The sequence below is a fragment of the Microtus oregoni genome, unplaced genomic scaffold (genome assembly GCF_018167655.1).
Source record: "Microtus oregoni isolate MIOR12 unplaced genomic scaffold, Mior012 000006F_ref0000085, whole genome shotgun sequence".
Taxonomy (NCBI): domain Eukaryota; kingdom Metazoa; phylum Chordata; class Mammalia; order Rodentia; family Cricetidae; genus Microtus; species Microtus oregoni.
The window spans coordinates 57,135,364-57,163,353 of NW_024543065.1; the positions used below are offsets into that span (position 1 = coordinate 57,135,364).

At 48.0% G+C, this 27,990-nt stretch overlaps 1 protein-coding gene across 2 annotated transcripts in view; it reads right to left on the reverse strand.

Moving 5' to 3' along the window:
- Window positions 1–26,393, reverse strand: part of Catsperg (cation channel sperm associated auxiliary subunit gamma) — a 28,468-nt gene extending 2,075 nt beyond the window's left edge. The window contains exons 1-25 of one of the 2 annotated variants that reach the window (XM_041654371.1): window positions 25,987–26,393; window positions 25,822–25,875; window positions 21,455–21,599; window positions 21,210–21,336; window positions 20,994–21,066; window positions 19,039–19,194; window positions 15,317–15,488; window positions 14,164–14,301; window positions 8,813–8,872; window positions 8,578–8,694; window positions 6,280–6,330; window positions 6,037–6,166; window positions 4,862–4,973; window positions 4,540–4,698; window positions 4,336–4,445; window positions 3,400–3,613; window positions 2,297–2,359; window positions 2,006–2,204; window positions 1,792–1,910; window positions 1,534–1,614; window positions 1,396–1,452; window positions 1,132–1,288; window positions 887–950; window positions 687–782; window positions 369–458 (exon numbers count right to left, since the gene is read on the reverse strand). In XM_041654371.1, coding sequence (XP_041510305.1) covers window positions 369–458; window positions 687–782; window positions 887–950; window positions 1,132–1,288; window positions 1,396–1,452; window positions 1,534–1,614; window positions 1,792–1,910; window positions 2,006–2,204; window positions 2,297–2,359; window positions 3,400–3,613; window positions 4,336–4,445; window positions 4,540–4,698; window positions 4,862–4,973; window positions 6,037–6,166; window positions 6,280–6,330; window positions 8,578–8,694; window positions 8,813–8,872; window positions 14,164–14,301; window positions 15,317–15,488; window positions 19,039–19,194; window positions 20,994–21,066; window positions 21,210–21,336; window positions 21,455–21,599; window positions 25,822–25,875; window positions 25,987–26,259 — 3,017 coding nt within the window. In that variant the 5' untranslated portion in view covers window positions 26,260–26,393. The remainder of the gene's footprint in view (window positions 1–368; window positions 459–686; window positions 783–886; window positions 951–1,131; window positions 1,289–1,395; window positions 1,453–1,533; window positions 1,615–1,791; window positions 1,911–2,005; window positions 2,205–2,296; window positions 2,360–3,399; window positions 3,614–4,335; window positions 4,446–4,539; window positions 4,699–4,861; window positions 4,974–6,036; window positions 6,167–6,279; window positions 6,331–8,577; window positions 8,695–8,812; window positions 8,873–14,163; window positions 14,302–15,316; window positions 15,489–19,038; window positions 19,195–20,993; window positions 21,067–21,209; window positions 21,337–21,454; window positions 21,600–25,821; window positions 25,876–25,986) is intronic. The other variant, XM_041654372.1, reaches the window with a different exon arrangement.
- Window positions 26,394–27,990: the final 1,597 nt, after the last annotated feature.

A 27,990-nucleotide genomic window follows, 5' to 3' on the forward strand; every position in this document is an offset into this window, starting at 1 on the left:
GGCTCATGCAAAGAGCAAGGCCCAAATTCCAGAAAGCAGAGTACAGCAACCATCATTTTGAGACAAGGCAGAGCTACAGAGTGAGACTCTGTGTAAAGCCAAATCAAACCGACAGGGTGCTGGGGAAGTGGCTCAGTTGGTAGAATGCTTGCCTGGCATTCACCAAGCCTAGCACCCCATAAAGTGGTCTGGGGGTGCACACCTGTAATCCCAGAATTCAGGAGACAGAAATGGGAGAATGAGAACAAGGTCATCCTCAGCTAGATGGTAAATTCAAGGCCAGTCTGGGCTACATGAGAGGATAGCACCAAAACCAAACCAAACCAACCAAAAAAACAAACCTGGAGGGCAGAACTCTTGGGACTTACTCAATTCCCGGGCTCTGGTAGTTCATTATGTAGAACTTCTTGTCCGGAGTGGTTGTTTCAACCTTTGTTGTCCAGATGCGGCTATTGGTCCTGTGCAGGCCCCAATAATGTCAGGGTGGGTTGAGCACAACGCAGTTGTTGGCACCTAAGGGCGGGGCCCTGGTGGGCGGGGCTGGAGCCTTGGCCTGTCTGTAGGTCTAATCTGGGACACTGGGTGGGTGGGTAAGCTTTGCAGCAAGAGTCCCCTATTTAACTGGAAGTGGGAGGGGAGACCCGCAGACCGGACCCAACTGTGGGCAGGGACCCCAGAGTGATTACTTGTCCAGTGGACTGTTGTAATGGTAGATTTCCTCTTCCGTGTAATCTCTGATGGTGTCCAATGTGGGACCGCCACCCACAACCAGCAGCAAGTAACTGCAGAATGAAGAGAGAAACACGGAGCACCTAGGCTTCTGAACCCTGCACCTCCCTCTTCCTGTTTGTCAGGTACCTGTAGCCCCCAGCCAGCCTTTCCTCACCTGCCTAGGAAGCTGCCCGAAGCTCCCGTCACCATGTCTTGGATTAAGAAGAAGGGCTGAAACACTGTGAGTTGCAGAGGAGAAGAGGGGAGGAAGAAATTAGCTTTGTCCAGAGGGGAGCAGGAAGCAAGTGGAGGGGGAACTCGGGGTTGGAGCAGAAGGTGATGGGCTGTGGCGAAGGGAATGCAGGAGGGAAGTGGCCAGGACAGGAGGGCAGTGGACGTGGGAGAAGGGATGGGACACACAGTCACGATAGAGAAAGCATGGCATCTCGGGGTTCGACACCGCACAGTCGAAATAGTGTTTGTTTAAGTCCCGGGAGTACATGATCGTGTAGGTGATGTCGAAGGCCAGGCGCTTGCCAGGGGGACAGCCGATTAACACTGGCACCATCAAATGACCCTGGGAAGGAAAAAGACCTCCTGCTGGGGGGTGGCAACTCCAGCCCTGTGGCAACTCCACCCAACCTTCCACTCCCAATACCAGGCCCAGTACCCAAGTTCCAGTACTTGCATGTTTGCCCCACGGTATGTGGTCTGGAAGCATCTTCCAGAGGATCCCAACACCTGTGGGTAGGAGTGGCTGATGCTACGGATCCTAAGGGCCAGGGTCCCATCCCTATACCCTCCCCCAGGCTTGGACCATACTTTAACCATCAAGGAAGTCTTCTTGAGGTTATATCCACTGAGTCCCTGATCATAGCAGACCTTTTTGTCCTTGACTGCAATCTGAGGTAAAGAAAGGAGAGGCTGAAATAGAGGGATATCCAAAAATGCCCTCGGATCCAGAGCCATTGGAAGACCCGATAACTGGGGCTCAGAGGGGGCTAATAAGATCTGTGGCTTTCCACTAACTGTGCAGAGGACCAGAGGGACAGCACCTGTGCTCCTCTCTGGCCTCCTCACCTTGTAGAGCACTGCTTTGCGGTTAATAAGGACCTCCTGATTCACAGATGCCTCAAGGCATTCGGGATCAGCCACTGCCACAGCCACTGCCATATTCTTATCTATCTGGTAGCCAGACCCTGTCAGGGGAAGTGGGAGGGGCTTGAAGCCTGGAACCCACCCCCAGAGGCTCCTGGCCCCACCCTCGGTTGCCAAGTAGGCCCCGCCCACAGACCAGCGTTGGCGCTGAACTCTGCGGTGTCCCCGTGGGACGACAGGAAGACGGTGAAGCTAAACGAGTTGCCCTTGTCCAGGAAGACAATCTCGGGCAGCCCGTGTTCTTTGGAGACGTTGTAGAGCTTTTTGTAGCTGCTCATGTCGATGTACATGCCTTCCGCTGCCAGCCAGTTGCTGGACAGGTAGAAGTAGTAATCCTGAAAGCACCAGGTGGTCAGCCAGTGGATGCTGGATGGGACGCCAGCATTTCAGTGCTGTCCCTCCACCAATTCCCAACTCGTCCACCTACCTTAAACTGTGTTTTGTGTTCCCACCAGCGCCAAGTGGGATCGTGCACAGGGTCCGCGTAGGGCTGCGGGATGGTCAGACACCATGAGGTGACTGGGAGGAGGCAGACAGCTAACTCTAGGATTGGTTTCAGCTCCATAGCTCAGAGTAGGAGCTGAACCCCAGCCCGCCCCAGTACCCGTCTTCCTGTGTTTTGCGAGCTTGTCTCGGGGCCAGAAACCTTGCTTGTGTTTCCAAAGAAGCAGCCCAGGAAGTTTTCACTGAACCGTGGTCTGATCGGACTAGACTGGCTGGCCAGTGAGTCTCACTGTTCAAGTCCATCTCTGCTTCCCCAGGGCCGGGATTAGAGACCAACCCAGCCCTCACACACAGCTTTTTCTGTGGGTGCCGTGATTCGTACTCAGGGTTTGTGCATCATCTCCCCGGTCCCTTGTTTTGTTCTATGCCTGGTTGGTTTCGGGTTTTTTGTTGTTGTTTCTTTTATTAATTTTATTTTATTGATACAGGGTCTCACTACATAGCCTGGCTGTCCTCCAGCTCAGCATGTAGACCAGGTTCTGTCGGCCTCTGCCTCTAGAGTGCCCCGATAAGGTATAAGGGCTGCACATCAGTCCTCCCCACACATTCACAGACACAAACAACTTTTTTTTTGTTTTTGTTTTTGTTTTTTTTTTCAAGATAGGGTTTCTCTGTAGCTTTGGAGCCTGTCCTGGAACTAGCTCTTGTAGACTAGGCTGGTCTCAAACTCACAGAAATCCACCTGCCTCTGCCTCCAGAGTACTGGGATTAAAGGCGTGTGCCACCACCGCCTGGCACTTTTTTTTTTTTTAAATGGCAGGGTCTCATGTAGTCAAGGCTGGTCTTGAACTTCTGATCTCTGAGCTTTCTGCCTCCACCTCCCAAGTGCTGAGATTATAGGCATGGGCCAGCATGTGTAACCTAAACCTGGCTTCTTGATTTTTAATCCAAGGGCCTCACCCCTAAGAACCACTCTGAAGTCCAGCTCAAACCTTTTGCCTCTGCCCCGTCATCCTCTGTGTGTTTGAACTTCAGGCTCTAATCTGGCTGCACTACCCCGTCAAGCTCACCCCTCCAGGTGCCCACCTTGTCATACTTGGAGTGGAGCCACAGCAGGTAATAGATGAGCCCTTGATAGACGGCAAGTGTCTTATTATTGTGGAAGCCCTGGGACTCGGAGACCAGAGGTGGTGGAGCATGGTAGATCTCCTGACGTGAAAGATGCTGTGTTTTGGGCAGGTCACGTAGACGCATCACCTTGAAAGGGCACATACGGGAGAAGGCGAGCATCCTGCGGTTCCTGGGCAGCAGTGGGCATACAAGGGGAGATAGATGCTGATACCTCTGGAATATCAGGAGCGTCCCCAGATCTTTATTTCCCCACTTCTGAGTTGCTAGTTCCCTAAATTTATCCTGGCTTGTAGCAAACTCCGTTCAGACCCTCATGTTCGGCACTCTCTGACCACACTCTGGTGGCTGTCTCTCAGATGAGAGCCGCCTCCTCCACCTTCAGTTCCCCAGGGATCTCTACTCAGAGTCTTCTCCACTCAGCCCAGTTAGGTCCCTTGCCTTGCTTCCACCCCAACCAACCGCCATGTGCTTTTCTGGTTCCACCCTCTGCAGGTGCTTAGAAGCCCCCTCCCCCAGTCTCACTAGTAGCCCAGAGTAGCCTTGAACTGCAAATTCTTTTGTAACCTTGCTCTTGCTGAGAATGCAGCCATCAACCATTGCTGGAGTCTGTCGGTTACTGAAGGACTAGATGCCGGTCCTCTTTAGGGCTTTTATGAGTGAGTAAGGCTGTCTCCTCTAAGTTCCCTTTCCCGCTTCCTCCTCATAATTCCCCTGCACCCTCTCACCATGGCCCCCTCCTCCCTGATGACCAGCCGCACCACATTCCTCCTTTGAGCTTTGCTCCCTGCAGAGCGCCTAAGCATCTGCATCCCAGGCGATCCTTAGGGTGTCTCTTGCTCCTGCCCCTTGCCTAGGAGCTCTCAGACCTTTTCAAGGGCCCCGTCTTCTCACCCATCCTTCAGCAGTATCTGGGGGTTGTTCTGGTCAAACAGCAGCACCTGCGCCACGGGCAAGACCCTCTTGACCAATCGTTTATTCCCGGTGGCGTGAAGATATACCAACTGGGGCAGAAGCAGGCAGGTAAGCTGGTGGGAACCTCCTTGTGGTCCCCACCTGCGCCCCATCTCCGCCCTACCCTCCACCACCCTCGGCTACCTGGTAGAGCTCCCCATCTTCATAGAAGATGGAGACCAAGAACTCTTGGTCTGCATAGAGGGAAGACTGCTCCATCTTCTGTAGGTTAAAGAAGATGCTCCAGCCTCTGGATGGGACCAGGCGGTAGACATCATAGCCACCTTCCAGGAAGTACCAGATCTGTGGACCAGCAGTCGTTACCCTCTCTGAGTTCCAGGGCCCAGTTACAGATAGAGCTTCTACTGACATTATCTTGGGATCCCTTAAGGGTGTTCACCGTGACAGGACAGGAGGGTTTGGTGGTGAACAAGGAGGGCTTGGAGAGAACAACAGGGTAGCTCACCTCATCTGTTTCTGTGACAAAAGCCATGTCTCCTTGGTAAGAGTTGACCATGTATTTGATGGTGGAGTCCCTGGGGAAGTCCGCCAGATAAATGAAGTGTAACCTATTGTAGCTGGAAAGACAGAGAGAGGGAGCCCAGAGAATGGGGACAGGCCAGTGTCCTTGGACGCCTGCATCTCCCATAGTCTAGCACAGGACTCACTGTCTGCAGGTGCTGTAGACAATAGTGAAGGGACCCCTAATGCCAGTGTCAGCTTCCACCATGCATTGGAGTGTCCTTGTGCCCTTGGATCCCCAACTTCTTTTCTCTGATCTTTTGGGATCCCAGGACCCAGCTCTCTGGCCTAGGACTTCAGTAAAAGCACCATCTTGCCTACAAATGAAGTTCCAACGTCATACAATTTAAGCCCTGGATCCAGACATGCCTAAAGCTGACTCTCAATCATTTTAAATAGATTCTTTGTGCTTAAATAATTTTTTAAAGATTTATTCATTATGTATAGAATGTTCTTCCTGCAGGCTACAAGAGGGCACCAGATCTCATTACAGATGGTTGTGAGCCACCATGTTGTTGCTGGGACTCGAACTCAGAACCTCTGGAAGAGCAGTCCATGCTCTTAACCTCTGAGCCATCTCTCCAGCCCTCCCCCTGCCCCCCTTTTTTTTTAGTTTTTCATGACAGGGTTTCTCTGTGTAGCTCTGGCTGTACTGGAACTTGCTCTATTGACCAGGCTGGCCTTGAACTCAGAGATCCACCGTCTCTGCCTTCCAAGTCCTGGGATTAAAGGCCTGCACAACCGCTGCTCGCACTTCCTGCTCTTACAGGTAGGGTCCAAGCACCCTTTGACTCCAGCCCCAGGGTTTCTAATGCCCTCTTCTGGCCTCCATAGATACCTGTACTCCTATGTGTAGGCCACCACACAGACACACAGACATACACATAATGAAAATAAAATAAAACTTTACTGGGTGTTATGGCACATGCCTTTAATCTCAAGCACTGGACAGAGGCAGAGGCAGATGGATCTCTGTGAGTTCAAGGCCATCCTGGTCTACATAGTGAGTTCCAGGACAGCAAGGGCTACATAGTGATATCTGTCTCAAAAACAAACAAATAAAAATTATTTATATAAATAAATATGTGGGGGGTCCCTGGGAAGATGGCTTATGCCTACCTTTGCAGAATGAAGTTACCCCAGATGTACAGCATATTGTTGAACGTGTTGAAGAACAGGCCCTTCGGTATCATCAAAGTGTTGGTGTAGGTCTCTGTCCCATCTAGCACCAGGAAATCCAAATCGTGACCTGACCACAGCAAAGAAAGAAAGGGTGTGGTGTGGAGGAGGAGCATAGGCAGTAGCCTGGGCTCTTCCTGGCCACTGCCCACCCCAGAAGCCACCCTCACCCTCTAGTCCTACCTTCTGGGATAAACCTTGATAGTGTGTAGAGAATGCTCAATGTCTGGTTCTCTGAAAGGAGGAAAGCAACACTTTGAGAGCTGAAGACCTCTCCATATCTGAAAGAGGGCACAGTTGCCAGCTCTGCGATCCTCACACACACTGTGTAGGCAACTGGGCAAGGGGGCACTTTAACCCCAGCACTCAGGACGCAGAGACATGTGCGCCTTTGTGAGTTCAAGGACAGCCTGGTCTATATGAGGAGCTCCAGGCCAGTTAGGATAACATAATGAGACCTTGTTTCAAAAAGTAAATGAATAAATACAGATTCCCACCCATCTTAAAGATTCTACTGACTTTCCATTTAGGGTTGATTTATTATATTTAGTGTGTGTGTGTGTGTGTGTGTGTGTGCGCGCGCACGCGTGTGTGTATACAAATGCACATTCCACAACAACAGAGGACAACTTTCAGGAGTCAGTTATCTCCTTTTACCATTGGGTCCTGAGAACTGAGCTTACGTTTTCGGGCTTGGTAGCAAGTGACTGTTCCCACTAAGTCATCTTGGTAACTCTGTGCTATAGAGATGAATACTTTGTATTGGTAGGGATCTTAATCTATTGATACAAATTTAAGTCCAATTTTGTTATATTTCTGCTCTTGATTAAGGTATTGTGTTTGTACAGCACATTTAAAAGTATCACGTATAATTAAGAAATACAGGTCAGTAGACAGTCTTCTATAAAAGTCAAGCTTGTAGTCGTGTTTGTTAGGTTTTCTAGATGTACAAAGATATATTTCAGAAGGATAGATATGCTTCAAATCTTTCAAAGACTAACAGAATATAGCATTTAAAATGTTTAAGAACTTAGGAGTTTTCATGACAATGAGACACAACTGCATCTGGCAGCACCAATCTACTTCAAGAGGATGGTGGACATTGAAGAGGCTCCTTATGGAGTTTGTTAGCCATTTGGGCAAGAAACTGCTCTTGCCTGGACTGCTTGATGTTATGCTGTATGAAATGGACATGCAGGACCCACAGAGAAATGACTGCTGAGCTTGCCTAAAGGTGACACAATCCTTTACGGTACCTGTTTCATGAAAGAGTCTGCTAGACATTCTGCAGGATACAGAAAAAAGTGACTGACAAACTGCCAATATAGGTGGAAATGTCTTTGAAATTTCCTGATTCATGGAAAGGCCTGCCAGATGCTATGGGCCTGTAGGTTAAATATTGGGTGCCCCAGGATACATAAAAACTCTGGGTGACTGTCTAGGCAGTGAGATGTCTCTGTCAATTTTAGAGTTTTTGAAGTTGCTTACAATGCACTTCCTGCTTACTTAGGTAATATTTTATCCTTCTGTAGTCTTTGATGAAGTTGAGAATAGATAGTTGTTATTATAGTTTTCCTTAGTTATGATAAAAGATAAAGTAAATATAAATATTTTAACTGTAATTCTTGCTTGATACCTGTTTTGTTATATGTAATTTAACTTTGCTAATGTTAAAACCTTCCTTTTTATTTAGACAGAAAGAGGAGATGATGTGGGATTCCCCTCTGAATCCTTTGAATATCACTGGTTAACAAAGAAGCTGATTTGGGCCTATTGCAGTGCAGAATAGGGCAAGGCAGGAATTCCAGGCAGATAGAGGATGAAAGGAGGCAAAGTAAGAGAAAAGCCATGTAGTCATCACAGGAGACAGACGCTGAATGGAACCTTACTGAGTTGCAATACACAGACTAACAGAAATGGGTTAATTTAAGATATAAGAACTAGTCAATAAGAAGTGTAAGCTATTAGGCCAAGCAAGCAGTGTTGTAATAATAGTTTCTGTGTGGTTATTTGGGTCTGGGTGGCCAGGACTGAATGAGCAGTCTCCATCAACATCCCAGAATATCAATATCATTGTGTGTGTGTGTGTGTGTGTGTGTGTGTTCCAGATCCAGCTTTCTGTCTCTTTTTTTTAAATTTTTTTTATTATTTATTATGTATACAATATTCTGTCTGTGTGTATGTCTGCAGGCCAGAAGAGGGCACCAGACTTCATTACAGATGGTTGTGAGCCACCATGTGGTTGCTGGGAATTGAACTCAGGACCTTTGGAAGAGCAGGCAATGCTCTTAACCACTGAGCCATCTCCCCAGCCCTCTGTTCCCTTCTTTATTCTTCCTCCTTGTCCTCCTATTTCTCTCTGAGACACGCAGGCTTCCCCAGCCCACTCTAAGAGCTAAGAGCAGAGTGTTTGGTATGGACATACAACCCACAGTCTAGGCTCTTACATGTTCCCTCTTGACCTCCAGACAACCTGATTACCTGTGTTAAATTTGACTAGGTGAAAGACCTTAACAGAAGCCGAGAAGGCCTCCACTAACAACATCAAGGCCTTCTCATCAGCAATGTATATAGCCCAGTTGATGGAGCAGTTTGAACCTGTTGGGAGAGAGCAGAAACTAAAGCAATCCAGGCCCTGATCTCTCCCCCAGAACCCTTCTCACCCTCCTCAGAGGCCTCCCACCCTCCAACCCAGATCCCACCAAAAAATGAGTACCTGGTATCCTATCACACATTGACCAGCCATCCGGCACCATCCGAAAGGTCACGAGGCCATCTGTGGATCAAATCAGGTCCCATGCTCAGGCCCTTTTTTAGTCCACCAGCATCTGTAGGGCATCCCACCCAACCAGCACCCCATCAGCATTCCCACACATTGAAACTCTTAGTTCAGAGAGTCTAGGGACTAGGTCTGCCTTCCAGCTTCCTCATCCCTGCACTGATAAAGGGTCTCAGAAATGTTCTTAGATTTGGCAATGTGACCAATGGTAGCCAATCCTAGTGCAGCCCGTGGCTGGTACTTAGGGTTATTGAAGCGAGGTGTGGTGGTGCACACTGGGGATCCCAGGTCTCACTCACTGCTAGATTCCACGCAAGTTCTCGAATGCTGAGCCAAGCTCTGGCCCCGGTTTTGTCTTTTAGCTCAACATGGCTTCCACCTTTTTTATCCTTCTGCCTTAGCCTTCCAAGTGTTGTGACTACGTGTGTACACCACCATGCCCGGGGAAGTTTTGTAATCTTTATATCAACCCAAAGACACAGACTCTTGTGTCGTCATCTGGTCCCATGTTTACAGATGGGAACGTGATCCACAGACACAGGGCTCCACAGAGCAGCGCGTGGAGTGTGAGTCGCATCCAGTCACTGTGGGATGCAACAACAGGCACTATCAGCACTCTTGCAAACAAACAAAAACAAAGAAAAGCCAAACATGCCTTTTCAGTCGGGCCTGGCAGATGCCTGACCGGAAAGTGAAAATAGGACAAGCCCTGACTATTGGTCCAGGCCTTTAATCCAAGGGGCAGAGCAGGGGGATTTAAAGCAACCTTGGACTGCATAGTGAGTTCAAAGACAGCAAGTTACATACTGAGTTCATGTCTCAAAAAATAAACAAACAAACAAATGAAATGAAAATGCAGAAAGATGACAATGGCACCTCCATGACTCTCTGACAATGGAGAAATTGGGTCAGATTCCTGTTTAACACTGCATCGAGCATGCAATAACTTTAGATTTATTTGTTTTCGGTGTCTGAGTGGTTTGCATACCTATCTGTCTGGGTACCACCTGGGTTCCTGGTGCTGGAGGAGGCCAAAAGAGAACTTCAGAATGTTCTGGTGGAAGCTGCACCTCAATCCCCCTCCCCCATCTCTCTCTCCCCAAACCCTATCTCATCTCTGAAAGCCCTTCAAATATGGCTCCTCCCACTGAGATGTTCAAGACCACTCCCACAGAGTGTTTAAACTGCTCCCCTGAAAACAGACATGCGGTTTTTTGGTCTCTCTTCTCCATCTCCTCTCTGGGGGCCAGAAAATGATCTGGGAGTGTTTTAACCATTAAACCCGGGCTTTTCCTAATTCAGTTTGATTTGGCGTGATTTGGCTTGCTGCATTGGTGTGAGGCTTATTGTGGTGCAAACTTTTCATCTGGAGGCTCCACCGAGGGGCTGATTTTCCCTACCAGGCCCTGGGCCTCATGGTGGCCAAACACCCTTCTACCACACACCTGCTCTTCACCAGACTAAGAAGGCTTTCAGCTGGGTAAGTTGTCCTTCCAAGTCATTGCCTTAGAAGCCTGGGGCCTCCTCTGATTTTTGGGGTATCCTGCTAGAGACGGGGCTGTGCCAGGCCCCCAATCCATTACCAGAGCAAAGCCCTGCCTTTGTTTCACGGAACCATTCTTCAGAAGACATTCTGTTCATGTAAATATCCCACACACCCTTTTTTTGACCCAAAGCCTACCACAGTGGATGCATTGCACTAGGCTTCGGGTCCCAGCATAGACTTGTGAAATGGGCACCTGCAATTCAAAGCCAGATCCCCAAACACCTGTGGGGTGTCTTCTACAAAATCTACTCAATTGGGGCTGTCTGACATCATATATCCTGAACGCCTGATTTCTCTGTGCACTAAGTCCTGACCACAATATGCTCTTGATAACCAATCAGGATGACCACCAGAGGGAAACTTAGAATTTTCTGTGCTCTATAGTCTTGACAATTTTTGTCAGGGTAAAGTTAAGTGCCTTCCACAGGTTTTGGGTTCTGCATTCTCACCCTCCCTACAGCAGCCAGTGTCCCATGGCATTGGTCTTGTTGGCTAAGGTCGGGGCACCTCCAGATTTGCCTATCTGGGAACGGGGACCCTGAAATTCTGCTCTGACCATGATGCCAGAGACATGGGCCCCTCCCTCATTCCCCTCAGCCCTGCTTACCCATCCCCCTCCTACTTGCCACAGGTTCCTTCAGGTGGCCAACATTCCCCACATCCTCCCTCTATCCACCCTCATCCCTTCTTCCCCTCTGGGAAAAGGTCCAAAGACCAAATTCCTCCTCCTTTTTACCCACCCTTCCTGTTCTCCCCTCCCTCCTACTGTCCCTTATCCCCCACCAATGCCACAAGCTACATCCTCATCCCCTTCTACACACTGGCCTAACTCCGCCACCACCCCAATCCTCCCAGATGTCTTCTCATGCCCAGTCTCGCCAGACTGCCCTCCTCTGCCCTCTCTGGAGGTAGCTGGAGCCCATGGAATTGTTTAAGTCCACATTCCAGTCTCTCTTCAGGACTTCTCACAAATAGAAAAGTGGCCGGGTTCCTTGGACTGCTAATCCTTCTGTTTATATTAAGGAGTTTTGCTATCTGTCCCAGGCCTACTATCTGGCCTGGCATGACCTCTCTGCCATCCAGGCCTAAACTCTCACTCCCACGGAGTGAGGTCCTGTTCAGGCAACAGCTAGACAGTATGCAAACCAGACCCACCTAGGGGACAATGTGGTCCCTTTGGGTGACATGGCAGTGCCAGTTACAAAGCCCTACTGGGACTACCAACTGGGTCAAAGTGGCCATCAGAGGAGAGACCTCACAGTTTGTTGCCTCCTCCAAAGTATGGAAATGGTCTCAGTTGTTAATTTTGATGAACTCTGAAAGATTACACAGCTGATGTGGGAGGGTCATCTGTCTATGTGTTACTTTCATTGGTTAATAAAGAAACTGCCTTGGCCCTTTGATAGGACAGCAGCTTAGATAGGCGGAGTAGACAGAACAGAATGCTGGGAGAAAGAAGCAGATTCACACAGACGCCATGATTCTTTGGATGTAGGCTAGAATCTTTCCCGGTAAGCCATCACTTTGTGGTGCTACACAGATTATTAGAAATGGGTTAATCAAGATGTGAGAGTTAGCCAATAAGAGGCTACAGATAACGAGCCAGGCAGTATTTAGAAGAATGCAGTTTCCATGTAATTATTTCGGGTGTAAAACTAGCTGGGTGGTGGGACGCAGACCTCCGGAAGCGGCCTGCAGCTCCTTCTACACACAGCTAGCTGACACAAACCTATCTTTCTAAATCATGGACGAGAGTCCATAGTTTAATGTACTCGACTTGACCCAGCATCCCTGATGTGAACCACGGCCTGGCCACCCATTTCATTTCTCAGTCAGCACCAGATACCAGCAAGAAATTAAAAAAGGCTGAGGAGGGTCTCCAAACTCCCACACAGGAATTGGTGGAAACGGTTTTTAGAATTTGTAATAACTGAGATGAGGCAGTTGAATCCTCCTGTTAGACAAGGCTGCAACAAGAAGGCTATGCCCGGGCTGGAGAGATGGCTCAGTGGTTAAGAGCATTGCCTGCTCTTCCAAAGGTCCTGAGTTCAATTCCCAGCAACCACATGGTGGCTCACAACCATCTGTAATGAGGTCTGGTGCCCTCTTCTGGCCTGTAGGCATACATGCAGACAGAATATTGTGTACATAATAAATAAATAAATATTTAAAAAAAAAAAAAGAAGGCTATGCCCAAGCCTTAGCAGCTTCCCCGAGGGACCCCCACAAGTCAACTCAACAAGAAGCCTGCTTCAAATGCAGCCAAGAGGCTCACTAGCCATGATATTGCCCTGCCCCCCCCCAGTCGAGGCCATGCAGTCTGCCTTCTGCAGACAGCCTGGACACTGGAAATCAGAATGCCTCCGTGTAGGCCACACCACAGAGGTCCAACCTCACCAGCACCGGCATCTGAGACTCTTCCAACCTTCCAACTACACAGCCTGGTGGAAAACTGGCGTGACCCAGACTTGATGATCCCCATTGACTTCCCTGAGCCTAGGGTAATGCTGCAGGTAACAGGTGAGTCCATTGACTGTCTACTGGACACGCAGCTTCTTACTCTGTTTTAACATCTCACTGGGATCCTAAAGTTCCCTTGTCGACTTCTGTCATGGGGGTAGACAGGACCCGCTCCTTCCCACTCAAGACCCTGTCCCTTCCTGCATTCTTGCAGGGCAATTCTTCCCACACACTTTCCTGGTCATGCCTGCTTGCCCTGCACCCCTACTTGGTGGTCATATTCTCAGCCACTTTGGAGCCACACTCACCTTGGCCCCCACACCCTCTCCTGAGCCCCACTTTCTTTTCCTCTTAATAGCTTCTCAAGTTCCTACCCAAGGCTGTCCTTCCCAAATCCAGTGGATCCCCAAGGATGGGATACCTCAACTCCAGTGTACAGCTCACCACCAGCCAGTTCTAATTCACCTCAAGGACCCTTCTTCCTTCCCTTCCAGACCCTAGTTTCCTATTTCTGAAATGCCTTCTTTACTGTCCCCTTACAGCTTGACTCATACTTCCTCTTTGCCTTCACCTGGGAAGACCCTGACACCCGTCCTCTAGACAGCTTACATGAGCTGTTCACCTTCAGGGCTTTTGGGACAACACCCATTTCTTTGGCCAATCTCTGGCTTAGGATCTTTCCACCTTTGACCCCAGAACCAGCACACATCCTATGTAGACCAGAATGGCCTCAAATCCTGCATGCCATGCACACATGAGGAGGTCAGAAGGACCACTTCTGGGAGGAGTTGGCTCTTTTCTTCCATCATGTGGGCCCCACCCAGGGATTGAATTCAAGTCCTCAGGCTGAGCAAGTGATTTCCCTGCTGAGCCACCTTACCAGCCCTTCACACGCATTGCTCTGTTTACTATGTGAGTGGTCTCTCCAGCTAGCTTTGTGTTTTATTTTGAAATAAGGGTCTCACTGTGGCCTTGCCTGGCCTTGAACTTCTGATGCTTCCACCTCCACTTCCCACGTGCTGGGATTGCAAGCGAGCATTGCTCCATCCAGCTCTGCTGATCTGATTTTTGAGTTGGGTTTCTGTCCCTTAAAGCCAAAGACTTCATAGAAAGAACCTAACACTGTTCAAGTCTGATCTCCACACATACAGATCCATGTCCACACACATGGAATAAGCCTGAGCCTGCCACCTCTCCTGAGGACACATGGCAAGGAACAGGAACCCTCAGTGAAAGAGTGTAGAGATTGTCTTCTGAGTTTCCAAAACACACAGGCTTTTACCTGTGATGGTCCCGAAGTGAACGTAACCTTCATTCTTGCCAGTGGTGAGGGCCAGGATGTACTCAGAGCCATTGCCACTGACGAATACAGGGCACAGTTTCTTGATGCACTCATTGGCCAGGACACGAACCCAGCTGCCTAAGGGGGCAAGCATGGGCAAGCAAAACCAGGTGGTCAGGCTGGTCACTGGATCCCCAGTCCCCTTCCTTCCAATCTTGCAAACCCATTACTGTCCTCTTAGCCTGGAGCAACATGTCAGTGTGGTATTGGGGGTCATTTTTGTGACCCCTTCCCTCATCCTTTACCTCTGAGTCCTAGTCTGCTATGACCAGCTTTGGTTTTATGAGACAGGGTCTTACACTGTAACCTTAGCTGGCGTCAAACTTCCTATGTAGTCTAGGCGAATCTCAAACTCTCCAGCTACCTGCTGCAGCTTCCCAGACGATGAGATGTAAGGTGCATACCAGCACACGTGCCATCCATGAGGTCTAGGTGAGCTCACCCCTCCCTTGTGCCCCCCTGGTTCTGAAATGAGTGTTGGACAGAGTGTGGCAAACAAGAGACCCTCCCAGCTTGTAGCCACTCATAAAAAGGTTCCCTGGGACTACTAAGGGACAGAGAAATGGACAGTAGCTGGGTGTGGGTAAGAATCACCATGGGTCAGCAAGGAGACCAAGGGTTACAATGAGTCCCTGGGTAGACACACCTATGCCCAAAGCCATAATGCTCATGGTTTTCTCATTCAGGAAAGCCAATAAATGGACAGACCCTATTTTTTGGGAGAGAGAGAGAGAGAGAGAGAGAGAGAGAGAGAGAGAGAGAAAATTAAAGCAGTTTTCACTAAGTTTCCCAGGCTTTCTGGAAGGTAATTGCCCAGAACTGGAAGTTCTCAAGTGCTAGAATCACAGAGGACTGCAATCCCATCACCCATGTGTGTGCTCCCCCATCTCCAGGGTCTCATCGACCCAGATTCACCTTCAGTATAGCCGGGGATGAATCTGATCCCCTGCCTCTGGCTCACAAGTGTTGGGATGACAGGTGCATGCCATAATGATGCCTGGACATTCTCCTTTCTAGTCAATGTTCTTCTCGGTTTTGTTTCTCTAACCCCACATCTTCCCCAGCCCTCCCATCCCCAGCCCAGTTTTCTCACTGCTGCTGTGGCTCTTATCGAAGAGCGTAGTGTATCTGCCTGTGAAATAGTAGACGAGCTGGTTCTGTCGAATGAAGAGCGTGCTCTCGGTGGAAATAGCATCATGAATGGTGGCTGAGAACTGGAGCATGGGGCAGTAGTAGGAGCCAACCCAGCAACTGTCAATGCTCAGCTGCAGAGGGGCAGAGAATAGGTGAGCCATGTGGTTGAGGACTCAGCCTCCAAGCCCTGTCTCGGGGAAAGTGTTCTTTTGTTGTTGTTGTTTGTCTTTTGAAACATGTTGTGGGAAATTTGTGCACTGTGTGAAGATGTGTTGTTACTGGTATAATAAAAAGCTAAACAGCAAAGAGCTAGGCAGGAGAGTATAGGTAGGAATTTTGGGTAAGAGAACTAAGAGAAGAAGAAAGCAGAATTTGCCAGCCAGACACAGAGAGGAAGCAGGAAGTGAGGTATGAAGGGGAGGTAACAAGCCACATGGCAGAACATAGATTTAAAAATATTGGATAAAAAAAATATTGGATAATTTGAGTTATAAGAGCTAGTTAGGAACAAGCCTAAGCTAAAGCCAGCATCCATAATTATTAAGTCTCCATGTCATTATTTGGGAGCTGGCTGGTGGTACAAAGAAAGACTTATTATATATGACACCCAATGTGGGGCCACAGATATCCACATAAATTCCAAAAAATCTAGAAAAAGGGTCTTAACATTGAGTCAGACACAGCTTCCTGGCCTGGTTGACCAAGGTCTTTCAAGTAGGCTCAGTACCCATGACTTACATGCAGCTCTTTTAAGAGGCCCTACTACGGCTGGCAGTGGTGGCACGTGCCTTTAATTCCAGCACTGGGGAGGCAGAGATAGGCCAATCTCTGTGAGTTCAAGGCCAGCCTGGTTCACAGAGTGAGTTCCAGGAAGGCTCCAAAGCTAGAGAGAAACCCTGTCTCAAAAAAAGCACAAATAAATAAACAAGAAAAGAAAGAAAGAAAGAAAGAAAGAAAGAAGGAAAGAAAGAAAGAAAGAAAGAAAGAAAGAAAGAAAGAAGGCGAGCCTGCTATGTAGCAGAGCACTGAATGGTTCCCTACCAGTGGGAGCCCAGATAGAATAGAAACACAAAAGTTTCCCAGAGCTGGGTTAGCATGGCTGAGACTCTAGACAAAGAGGGTGCAGCCAGCCAACAACACCATGTCTGTACTAAGCTAGTCACGCTGCTGAGGACCTAACAGATTATGTATAACACATGGAGTTCAGACCTTAAATGGTGCTTTGTGAATTTTAATTCTTTAAATGGTAATAAACAGAAAATGCCAACTGCTGAGAGACATTAGATTGTGAAAGGAACTGCAAAATTAAACCAACTTACATACTTTAGGGATGTCTTGACTTCAAAATAAAAATCAGGATATGTGAGCCGGGCGATGGTGGCGCACGCCTTTAATCCCAGCACTCGGGAGGCAGAGGCAGGCAGATCTCTGTGAGTTCGAGGCCAGCCTGGTCTACAAGAGCTAGTTCCAGGACAGAAACCAAAAACTACAGAGAAACCCTGTCTCGAAAATAAAAAAAAAAAAATTAGGATATATGTTTTGTTGGGGGAGAGGGTGTGCTTTTGTTTCCACAGAAATGAAAAGCTATAGATTTCTTTAAAAGTAATAAAGATCAGATTTGATGGGGGCTGGAGAGATGGCTCAGTGGTTAAGAGCATTGCCTGCTCTTCCAAAGGTCCTGAGTTCAATTCCCGGCAACCACATGGTGGCTCACAACCATCTATAAAGAGGTCTGGTGCTCTCTTCCGGCCGGCAGGCATACACACAGACAGAATATTGTATACATAATAAATAAATAAAATAAAATAAATCAGATTTGATGCAGGGGGGGGACTTCCAGAGGTTTGGGCTACAGACATAAGGGGAAAAGTCATAAAAGACTACAGAGCAGGTGATGTGTATACTGATCCATCTACATGGGAACAGCTCTGACTGTATGGGACATGACAAATCTTGTTGGCTACAGAACCCTCGTGACGTCTTATGGCATGTATGGAGATTTATACTACAGTTTGGTTATACAGTCCAAACAGACTTGTAAAGTTGATGGGCGCCTTTTACCTGCTCAAACATGAAACAAATCATCTTTACAAAGTCTCAACAGTCTGCATCCAGAACAACTTCCAAGCAGCTGAGATGATGCAGCCTCCCAGACTACACAGCCAGGACTTCAGAGCAGCCCTGCACTTTCCCATCACACAAAGACTAAACAAACAAACTAACTAACTAACTAATAAATAAAAAAACTAGCTCTCCCAGGACTTGACCATTATCCCAAATTTCTCAAGATCCCCTAAAAATGTCATCACCCCCAGACAACAGGATGCAGTCTAGAGGGCATGGTGCCCACATTCCCAAGAGGTGGGGTAGGTAGTTTTTGGTCATTTGGTGAGTTATGAAGGTTTGTCATTGTTGACAAACAATGTTGGTTGCAAGTTGTTATTGGACATAATCAGAGAGGAAACTAAGCAAAGGAGATTAGATTCAGGGATCTCATTATGAAAAGAAAAAAGGGGTAGGGGATTATGGGGAAAAAAGGGTAGATTATTGAATCACTATTTTTAATAGATTTTCTTGAGCTATACATTTTTGTCTGCTCCCCTCCCTTTTGAATCTACTTTTGAACTAATAAAATCCTACTAATCTCAAATATTTTAATTGATTTTGATTTTTGTATATTGATAGAAATGTAAGACTTTTTGTTAGAACATACTATATATATATATATATATATGTTTCTGCTCTTTTTTTTCCTTTTTGGTTTTTTTTTTTTTTTTTTCGAGACAGGGTACAGGGTTTCTCTGCAGCTTTTTGGTTCCTGTCCTGGAACTAGCTCTTGTAGACCAGGCTGGCCTCGAACTCACAGAGATCTGCCTGCCTCTGCCTCCCGAGTGCTGGGATTAAAGGCGTGCGCCACCACCACCCAGCTTTTGGTCTTTTCATGACAGGAATTCTCTGTAGCTTTGGGGCCTTTGGAGCCTATCCTGGAACTCACTCTGTAGAACAGGCTGGTCTTGAACTCATGGAGATCCACCTGTCTTTGCCTACCAAGTGCTGGGATTAAAGGCATGTGCCACTGCCCAGTATGTTTTAATCTTCTTTCTACAATAACATATTATACCTATGCAGATCATTTAAAAATATAATGTAAAGTTCAACTTCTTGAAAATTATTATCATAAACTATAAGATAATTAAAAATGTAAGTTAATAACAATCAAATTTGTCACCATGTTAGGTATGTTTTCAAGGTCAAACAGAAATATATTTTAGATAGATAGATGGTCTTCAAACACTTCAGAGGCCTACAGAATATGGCATTTAAGATGTTTTAATAACATAGGCTTGTCATGACAATGAGACACATCTGCTCCTAGCAGCACCAATTTACTACAAAAAATAATGATGGGCATCGAAGAGCCTCCATATGGAGTTTGCTTTCTTCAACCACCTGTAACTTCAGCTCCAGGAGACCCAATTCCAAAGCTATCTCCTGGCCTCCTTTGTTACTCACACATATACAGGACATTTTTTTTTAAAAAATGTATTTTTTTAAAAGATTTGAACCTGTTTCCTTGCATTAAAATTTTTCTTCATAGCCTGTTGCTGAAGATTGGGCATATCTTTGGGGTCCCATTCTGTAGCCTCACACCCCTTCCAAGGTCTGCCTGGCATCACTCACCTCAATGAGAGAGTAGTCCTGGAAATTAGTGTCTGAAAGCAAAATGACCTTTTCATTTTCAATTCCGCCAAGGATGAGCACAGGCGAATGGTTTACAGTGTACCACAGGGGTCTCGACTTTGAACGACTAAAGAGAGCACTCTTCACCATTGAGCTCTGTCAGAGGAGCAGAAATGCCATTCAGCCTTCCCTTGCCTGATCTCACACACACCAAAGCCTCTGTAATTTGCTGCCACCTCCCTAACTCACTCCTGCCACTTTGCCCTCACTCTAGCCCAGTCCTATCAGGGGCCTCTTCCTTTTCAGCTCACCCCAGGGACTTTGCACCAGATGCCTCTTTATTCCTTCTCCTTCTTTCATTCTCCTTTTTTTTTTTTTTTTTTTAGATTTATTTAGTATGTGTTCAGTTTTCTGCCTGCATGTATCCCTTAAGGCCAGAAGAGGGTACCAAATCTCATTACAGATGGTTGTGAGCACATGTGGTTGCTGGGAATTGCACTCGGGACCTTCAGAAGAGCAGGCAAAGCTCTTAACCACTGAGCCATCTCTCCAGCCCTCATTCTCCTTTTTTATTTAACTTTATTTTATGTGCATTGATGTGAAGTCATCAGATCCCTTGGAACTGGAGTAACAGACAGTTGTGAGCTGCCATGTGGGTGCTGGGAATTGAAACCAGGTCCTCTGGAAGAACAGCCAGTGCTCTGACCCATCTTTCCAGCCCCTCATTCCCCCTTTTTTGAAGTGAGGTGCATTGAACCCTACCAAATACTGAGCAACATCCTCATGATTTGGAAGCATTTGCTGGCTGAATGCATAGTGAACTCAGAACTGGAATTTGCTCTGTACCAGGCTGGCCTCAAACTCAGAGATCCTCCTGCCTCTGCCTCCTGAATGCTGGGATTAAATGTGTGCACCACCACCTGGCTAGTGTTCTCATCTTTGAAATGAGTACACACGTGTGTGAGATGGCTCAGTGGGTAAAAGACAAGCTTAATGATGGAAAGAGAGAAGCAGCTGCTGAGAGTTGTCTTCTGCCTTCTACATACATGCCACATGTGTGCCCCCCACACAAAATAGATAAATGTAATAGAAAAGCTGAGTATTTAAGGTCAGGCTTGGTGCCCCATATCTATGATTCTAGCACTTAGGAGACTGAAGCAGAAATTTCACAGAGCTTGCCTGGTCTGCTTGAGACCACTGTGGGCTATATTGAGTCCCTGTTCAAAAAACAAAACTACAGGGGCTGGAGAGATGGCTCAGTGGTTAAGAGCATTGCCTGCTCTTCCAAAGGTCATGAGTTCAATTCCCAGCAACCACATGGTGGCTCACAACCATCTGTAATGAGATCTGCTGCCCTCTTCTGGTCTGCAGACACACAGAGATAGAATATTGTATACATAATAAATAAATAAATAAATAAATATTAAAAAAAAAAACTACAGACCACTACAGAGGGGCTGGTGAGATGGCCTGGCAGGTTACGGCTCCTGCTGTCAAGTCTAAGGTCTTGAGTTCAATCCCAGGCAATTCCACATGGTGGAAGGAGAGAACTGATTCCTGAAAGCTGGCCTCCAACCTCCGCGTGCATGCCATAGTATAGGTATAAGCGCACACAAAATGATAATGTAATAAAAGATCCAATGAGGCGATGGGGAATGTGCCCTCCTCCTATGGCTGTGTTTCACTGGAGAGCATGAGGTTCTGGTCAGTCCCCAGCACCTAGGGATGGTGTGTGTGTGTGTGTGTGTGTGTGTGTGTGTGTGTGCCCACACGTGTGCAAGCAAGTACCCCTGCCTTCCAGAGTCACTTTGAAAAAGAAACTGGTACATTTAGGAAATTATCACCTGGAGCCTGGAGCTCAAGTAAGTGTTCTACAAATAGGGTCTGTGTTGGTTTGGGGGACACTCAGGCCATGTGTGTGTGATGCGTACCTTCTCCCAGTCAGCAGCCCTCACCTCATATCCCAGGGTGAAGATGGTTTTGCCACTTGTATCTTTCTTCAAGAAGCCATTGATATTGATATAGAACCTGCGAGCAGGCTCCAGTGAGGAAGGCCCTCTCAGGGGAACTTCACCCCTCTCAGCCACCTTCTCCTGCTCCTCCCTTTTGCCTCCCTTGCTTTCCTTGGGATTCTGGGGGCTGGGATTCCTGACTGCCCTGGGCTTGAATACCTTTCGCGGGGAATGAAGACCCCCAAGCCATTGCTGCTGATGTCCACGCTCATAACTACGCTGCCGTTTTTGATGGGCATGGGTGCATACCAGTTCAAGGTGCACATGACCTCCGCTGAGCAGAATCCTGCTGGTCAGATGCAGTACTGAGGGGCTAGAGGCTGCCAGATGCCCCTAAAGGCCTCAGAGTGCCTCCAGACTTCCCATCTCCGCACACCACCACCAGCAAGGGCAGTTTGGCCCACCTGAGGTACGCAATGGGGCAGCCTCCATCTGAATCTGCAGATTTTCAGTCTCCCAGCGATAGAAATTGACTGGGTGCCTGTAGCTGATCAGGATCAGGGGTCTCATCCCCAACAGGTGGCTCTTTCGGACCAGCTCCTCGTCATCCTGAGGGTTACAGGGCATGCCTTAGTCTCGGGATCCATCTGTCCCGAGCCCCGCGAGCCCCGTGTGAGCTGAGTGGGGACAGCAGGCACTCCACCATGGGAGGGTAAGAGGACGTGGCTGTGCAGCCTGCTCTAATGTCACATACTTGTTCCCAGCACTCTGAGCTGGAGACAGCAGGCTCTCCAGTTCAAGGCTACGGGGATACTTAGGGAGTTTGAAGTCAGCCTGGACTATAAAGTGAGACTGTCTTAAAACAAACAAACAAACAAACAAACACCAAACCACCTCGAGAGCCCAGGTGTAGCACAATTCCTCTCTCACCCCCTCAGGAGAATGAAGCAGAGACAACCACAAATTCAGGCTGGCTTGGTCTCTAAGCGAGTCCTAGGTAAGTAAGGACTGTGTATCTATCTTTGTAGTGTTTTTGTTTGTTTGTTTGTTTGTTTTTTGAGACGAAGTTTCTCTAGCTTTGCTGCACGTCCTGGAACTAGCTCTCTAGACCAGGCTGGCCTTGAACTCACAGAGATCCACCCGAATGCTGGGATTAAAGACAGGCGCCACCACCGCCCAGCTTCTCTCTCCCTCTCCCTTTCTCTCCAACACCCTCTTCTGGAATCTGCCAGCACCAGGATGATGTGATCTACAGATGCACATGCAGACCAAATACCCGGACACATAAAATAAAAATCTTAATAAACTGAAACTTTTGAGCAGAGGTAATGACTCACATCTGTAATCCCAACACTCCAAAAATAGAAACAGGAGAAACAAAGCAAGTTCAAGGCCAGCCTGGTCTAAGAGTGAGTTCCAGGCTAGCCAGGGCTCCAAAGCAAGACTGGTCTAAAAAACATAAAAACAACCAGATGGGCCGGGCGATGGTGGCACACGCCTTTAATCCCAGCACTCAGGAGGAAGAGGCAGGCAAATCTCTGAGTTAAAGTCCAGTCTGTTCTACGGAGCAAGTGCCAGGACAGGCTCCAAAGCTACACAGAGAGACCCTGTCTTGACAAAACAACAGCCTACAGAAAGGGAAAAGATCTTTACTGACCCCACATCAGACAGAGGTCTGATCTCCAAAATATACAAAGAACTCATCAACTCTGAGATTACATCTTACACCTATAAAAATGGCCAAGATCAAAAACACCGATGACAACTTATGCTGGAGAGGTTGTGGGGAAAAGGGAACACTTCTGCATTGCTGGTGGGAATGCAAGCTGGTACAGCCTCTCTGGATGTCAGTGTGGCGATTTCTCAGAAAATTAGGAAACAACCTTCCTAAAGACCCAGTAATACCACTTTTGGGTATCTATCCAAAGGATGTTCAATCATAGCCAGAACCTGGAAACAACCTAAATGCCCCTCGACCAAAGAATGGATAAGGAAAATGTGGTACATTTACACAATGGAGTACTACACAGCAGAAAAAAAAATAGCAACATCTTGAATTTTTCAGGAAAATGGATGGAGCTAGAAAACATCATTTTGAGTGAGGTAACCCAGACACAGAAAGACAATTATCACATGTACTCACTCATAAGTGGTTTTTAAACATAAAGGAAATAAAACCAGCCTACAAACCACAATCCCAGAGAATTTAGACAACAATGAGGACACTAAGAGAAACTTACATAGATCTAATCTACATGGGAAGTAGAAAAAGACAAGCTCTCCTAAGTAAATTGGGATCATGGGAACTATAGGAGAGTGTTGAAGGGGAGAGGAGAAGAAGAAAGGGGAGCAGAGAAAAATGTAGAGTTCAATAAAAATCAATAAAAAAGTATATAAAAAAAGAAACCCTGTCTTGAAAAACCAAAGCCAAAACAACAACGAACACAAAACAAAACAACTGAAGAGTGGTATACGCTTTTAGGAGTCCAAGACACCCAGAGCTACACAAAGAAACAAACCTGCCTCCAGAAACTTAAAAAAAAAAAAAGTTGGGGGGCTGGAGAAATGGCTCAGAGGTTAAGAGCATTGCCTGCTCTTTCAAAGGTCCTGAGTTCAATTACCGGCAACCACATGGTGGCTCACAACCATCTGCAATGGGGTCTGGTGCCCTCTTCTGGCCTGCAGGCATACACACAGACAGAATATTGTATACATAACAAATAAATAAATATTAAAAAAAAAAGTTGGGCATGGCAATACGCATAGAATCCTCAGTACTTTGGGGAAGGCAAGACAACAATCCTGAGTTCGAGGGCAGCCTGGGATACATAAGACCCTTTTTCAGACAAACACAAAAATAAGCAAATGGCACTGGTGTGAGTATCCAGGCCATGGCTCCTTAGAGTATATTCAACCCACTTTTCTTTCTAAACACAAATACTAAGTACCTATGCGGTATTTTATGGTGAGTGAATTATATCTCTATAAACTTAAAACCTTTTGTTAGTATCTTAAGAAAGGGACTTCCAGCATAGCCCAGGATAGCCTCTCTAGAGCTGTAATGAGAGACAGGCACCACCTCTCCTTTTCACTTTTTTCTTTTTTAGACTTTTTATTTTACTTAATGAGCACAAATGTTTTGTCTGCATGCATGTATGTATCCCACGTGCATGCCTGTTGAATCATTTTGAACTGAGGTTATGTATGGTCATGAGCCACCAAATGGGTGCTAGGAATCAAACTCTGGTCCTCTGCAAGAACAACCAATCAGTCATGTCTCCCACCCTGTGGTGTCTTTGAATGATGGGACTGGAGATGTAGCTCAGGTATTAGGCCACCTCCCTACTCTACATGGGGCCCCAGGCTCTATTCTCAACATCTAATGAAACCAAGTGTTGCAATACACAATTGAAATTCCCATGGAAATGGTGGAGGCAAGGTTCTCAAAAGTGGGAGGTTACCTCTGCTACACATCAACTCAGTCAGTCTGGGCTTCACAGGACCTTGTCTTAAAAACACTAACAGGAGTTGGAGAGATGGTTCAGTGGTTAAGAGTACTGGCTGCTCTTTCAGAGGTCCTGAATGCAATTCCCAGCAGCCATATGGTGGCTCACAACCATCTGTAATGGGACCTGGTGCCCTCTTCTGGCATAAAGGTGTGCACACAGATAGAGCACTCATACATAAAATAAATAAATCTTTCAAAAAAGAAAACACTAACAAAATGGAGTTCCAGCACTTGGGTAGCATAGGCAGATAGCTCTCTATGTCTTCAAGATCAACCTGGTCTACACAAGACCTTATCTCCAAAGAAAGAAAGAATCACAGAACAGAACGTTTTCAAACCATATATTTGATAAGCAACCATCACCTCTAACATATAAGCAATTTTTACAAGTCAACAATAAAAAGGCAAAACACCCTTCATTTTAAAACAAGGAAAGGCTGGGCAGTGGTGATGCACACCTTCAATCCCAACACTAGGGAGGCAGAGGTAGACAGATCTCTAAGTTTGAGGCCAGCTTGGTCTACAGAGTGAGTTCCAGCACAGCCAAGGCTATGTAGAAAGACCCTGTTTCAAACAAACAAAAACAAAACAAAACCCAAAATTGGGCAAAATCAGGTTGGCATTGTGGCTCACACCTATAATCCTAGCACTTGGGAACAGAGGCATAAGGGTTGTTGTGAGTTCAAGGCCAGCCTAGTTATGTAACACGCTCCTTGTGTTATGAAAGACAGAAGGTGGGGTTGGAGAGATGACTCAATGGTGAGGAGTGTATACTGCTCTTCCAGACAACCAAAGTATGGTTCAAGACAGTGGCCTGCACTCCAATTGCAAGGATTCATTGCCCTCTACTGACATCCATAGGTAACTGCATGTACACACATATACCCACCATACACATATAATTAAAAATAAAATGAATATTTTTAAATACTTTGCAATGGCTAACTTTGTCCCAAAAGTTATTTTTTAAAAATTTACTCTTAGACACTGTTGTGTCTGTATGTATGCATGCATGCCAGAAGAGGTCTTCAGATCCCATTATAGATGGTTGTGAGTCACCTTGTGGGTGTTGGGAATCGAGCTCAGAACCCCTGGAAGAGCGGTCAATGCTCTTAGCCACTGAACCATCTCTCCAGGACAAATGGGTATTTTTTAAAAAAAATGAATGTTAATAGACACGAGGGTATTTGTGTCTGCCTAGTGAAAGTCCTTAAGACCTGCAGAGTTGGAGGAAACTAGTATTAAACTGTATAGAAAAGCACCTCTGAAAATGACGGGGACTGGAGATTACTGAAATCATCCACTCACAAGGTAAACTCTCACCTGTTCCATACAGGAGAAGCTGACTTTCAGGTAGTAAGGAAAACTCATATATTTCTGTAAGGAAAGGTGGGCGAAATAGCCAGTCAAGAAGTGTACTGACTCAGGATCCCTCTGATATTTACTGGCCCAAGATCCCTCTGATATTCTTGACCCCAGTTCCCTCACCTCCTGCGGGTCGATTGGCAAGTCTGCCAAATTTTGGAACACCTCGGTCACTGTATCAATGGGTTCTTGATCCAGAAATCGAGCCTTAGTCGGGAGCGAACCTACTTTGTCGAAATTGTTCAGAACAACAAGCCAGTGGCAGTGTTGGAAATGTTCTACCGCCCACGACTTCCACGACAGCAGTAGCACTAGCAGCAGTACACAGAACGCCCATAGCTTTGGTTTTCTCGGCCATACAGGGCTGACAGGGGACATGGCTGGGCAGCACACCATGCAGCTAGAACCTGGAGAACGTGGGGGTCAATACCCACTTGCGAGTCGGCTCCCTTCAGTTGCTCTCTGGGAAACCGCTCGGTTTTTGCCTTTCTTTCCGCCCCTCTTCCTGGCTCCACCTTTGATCCGGCTTCGAGCCCCTGCCCCACTTCTGCCTCCGCCCCTGCTCTTACTCTCGGCCCCAGCCCTGCTCTTACTCCTGGCCACGCCCTTACCCTTACTCTCAGCCCCTCCCCTACTAACACTCCTCGCCTCGCCCCTGCCTCTGCTCTCGGCCCCGCCCCTGCTCTTGCTTCTGGCCCCGTTCCTATCCCTGCGGCTCTTATCAGCCCCCTTGACAATCGTTCTGTCTCTTCTTGCCCCACCTTTGCTCTTCTCTGTGCTGGCTCTTAGAACTCTGACTCTATTCTTCTCCAAGACTCTCTTTTTGTTTCTTGCCCTGCCAGAGCCCTTCTTTTCTCTAGCCTTACGCCCCAACGACTTGTTCCTGGACTTGGTTACTCCTTCACAGGCTGCCCCGCCCTCACACTGCTCTTCGCCACGCCCCTTTCTCTTTGCTTTTGCACTGCTCAAGAACCGGCTTCTAGTCTTGGTTTTGTCCTTCTTTGAGTCCTTGATCACTCCATCCAGGCTACGACCCCTGCCCTGGCTCAGGCGCTGAGTCCGGAGCGAGGTGTGTTCCTCGTTCCTCGTTCTCTCCAGGCCACGGCCCTGATCCTGGAGGGAGGCGTGCTCTTCGGTCCTCGTTCTCTCCAGGCCACGGCCCTGATCCTGGAGGGAGGCGTGCTCTTCGGTCCTCGTTCTCTCCAGGCCACGGCCCTGATCCTGGAGGGAGACGTGCTCTTCGGTCCTCGTTCTCTCCAGGCCACGGCCCTGATCCTGGAGGGAGGCGTGCTCTTCGGTCCTCTTTCTCTCCAGGCCACGGCCCTGATCCTGGAGGGAGGCGTGCTCTTCGGTCCGCTTTCTCTCCGGGCCACGCCCCTGATCCTGGAGGGAGGCGTGCTCTTCGGTCCGCTTTCTCTCTAGGCCACGCCCCTGATCCTGGAGGGAGGCGTGCTCTTCGGTCCTCTTTCTCTCTAGGCCACGCCCCTGATCCTGGAGGGAGGCGTGCTCTTCGGTCCTCGTTCTCTCCAGGCCACGGCCCTGATCCTGGAGGGAGGCGTGCTCTTCGGTCCTCTTTCTCTCCAGGCCACGGCCCTGATCCTGGAGGGAGGCGTGCTCTTCGGTCCGCTTTCTCTCCGGGCCACGCCCCTGATCCTGGAGGGAGGCGTGCTCTTCGGTCCGCTTTCTCTCTAGGCCACGCCCCTGATCCCGGAGGGAGGCGTGCTCTTCGGTCCGCTTTCTCTCCGGGCCACGCCCCTGATCCTGGAGGGAGGCGTGCTCTTCGGTCCGCTTTCTCTCCGGGCCACGCCCCTGATCCCGGAGGGAGGCGTGCTCTTCGGTCCTCTTTCTCTCCAGGCCACGGCCCTGATGCCGGAGGGAGACGTGCTCTTCGGTCCGCTTTCTCTCTAGGCCACGCCCCTGACCCTGGAGGGAGACGTGCTCTTCGGTCCGCTTTCTCTCTAGGCCACGCCCCTGATTCTGGAGGGAGGCGTGCTCTTCGGTCCGCTTTCTCTCTAGGCCACGCCTCTGAGCCTGGTGGGAGGTGGGCTCCTTGCTCTTCTTCCTCTCCACGCCACGTCCTAGGTCCTGGCTTCTCCCTTTCCCTGAATCCTGGGCATCTTCGCCCTC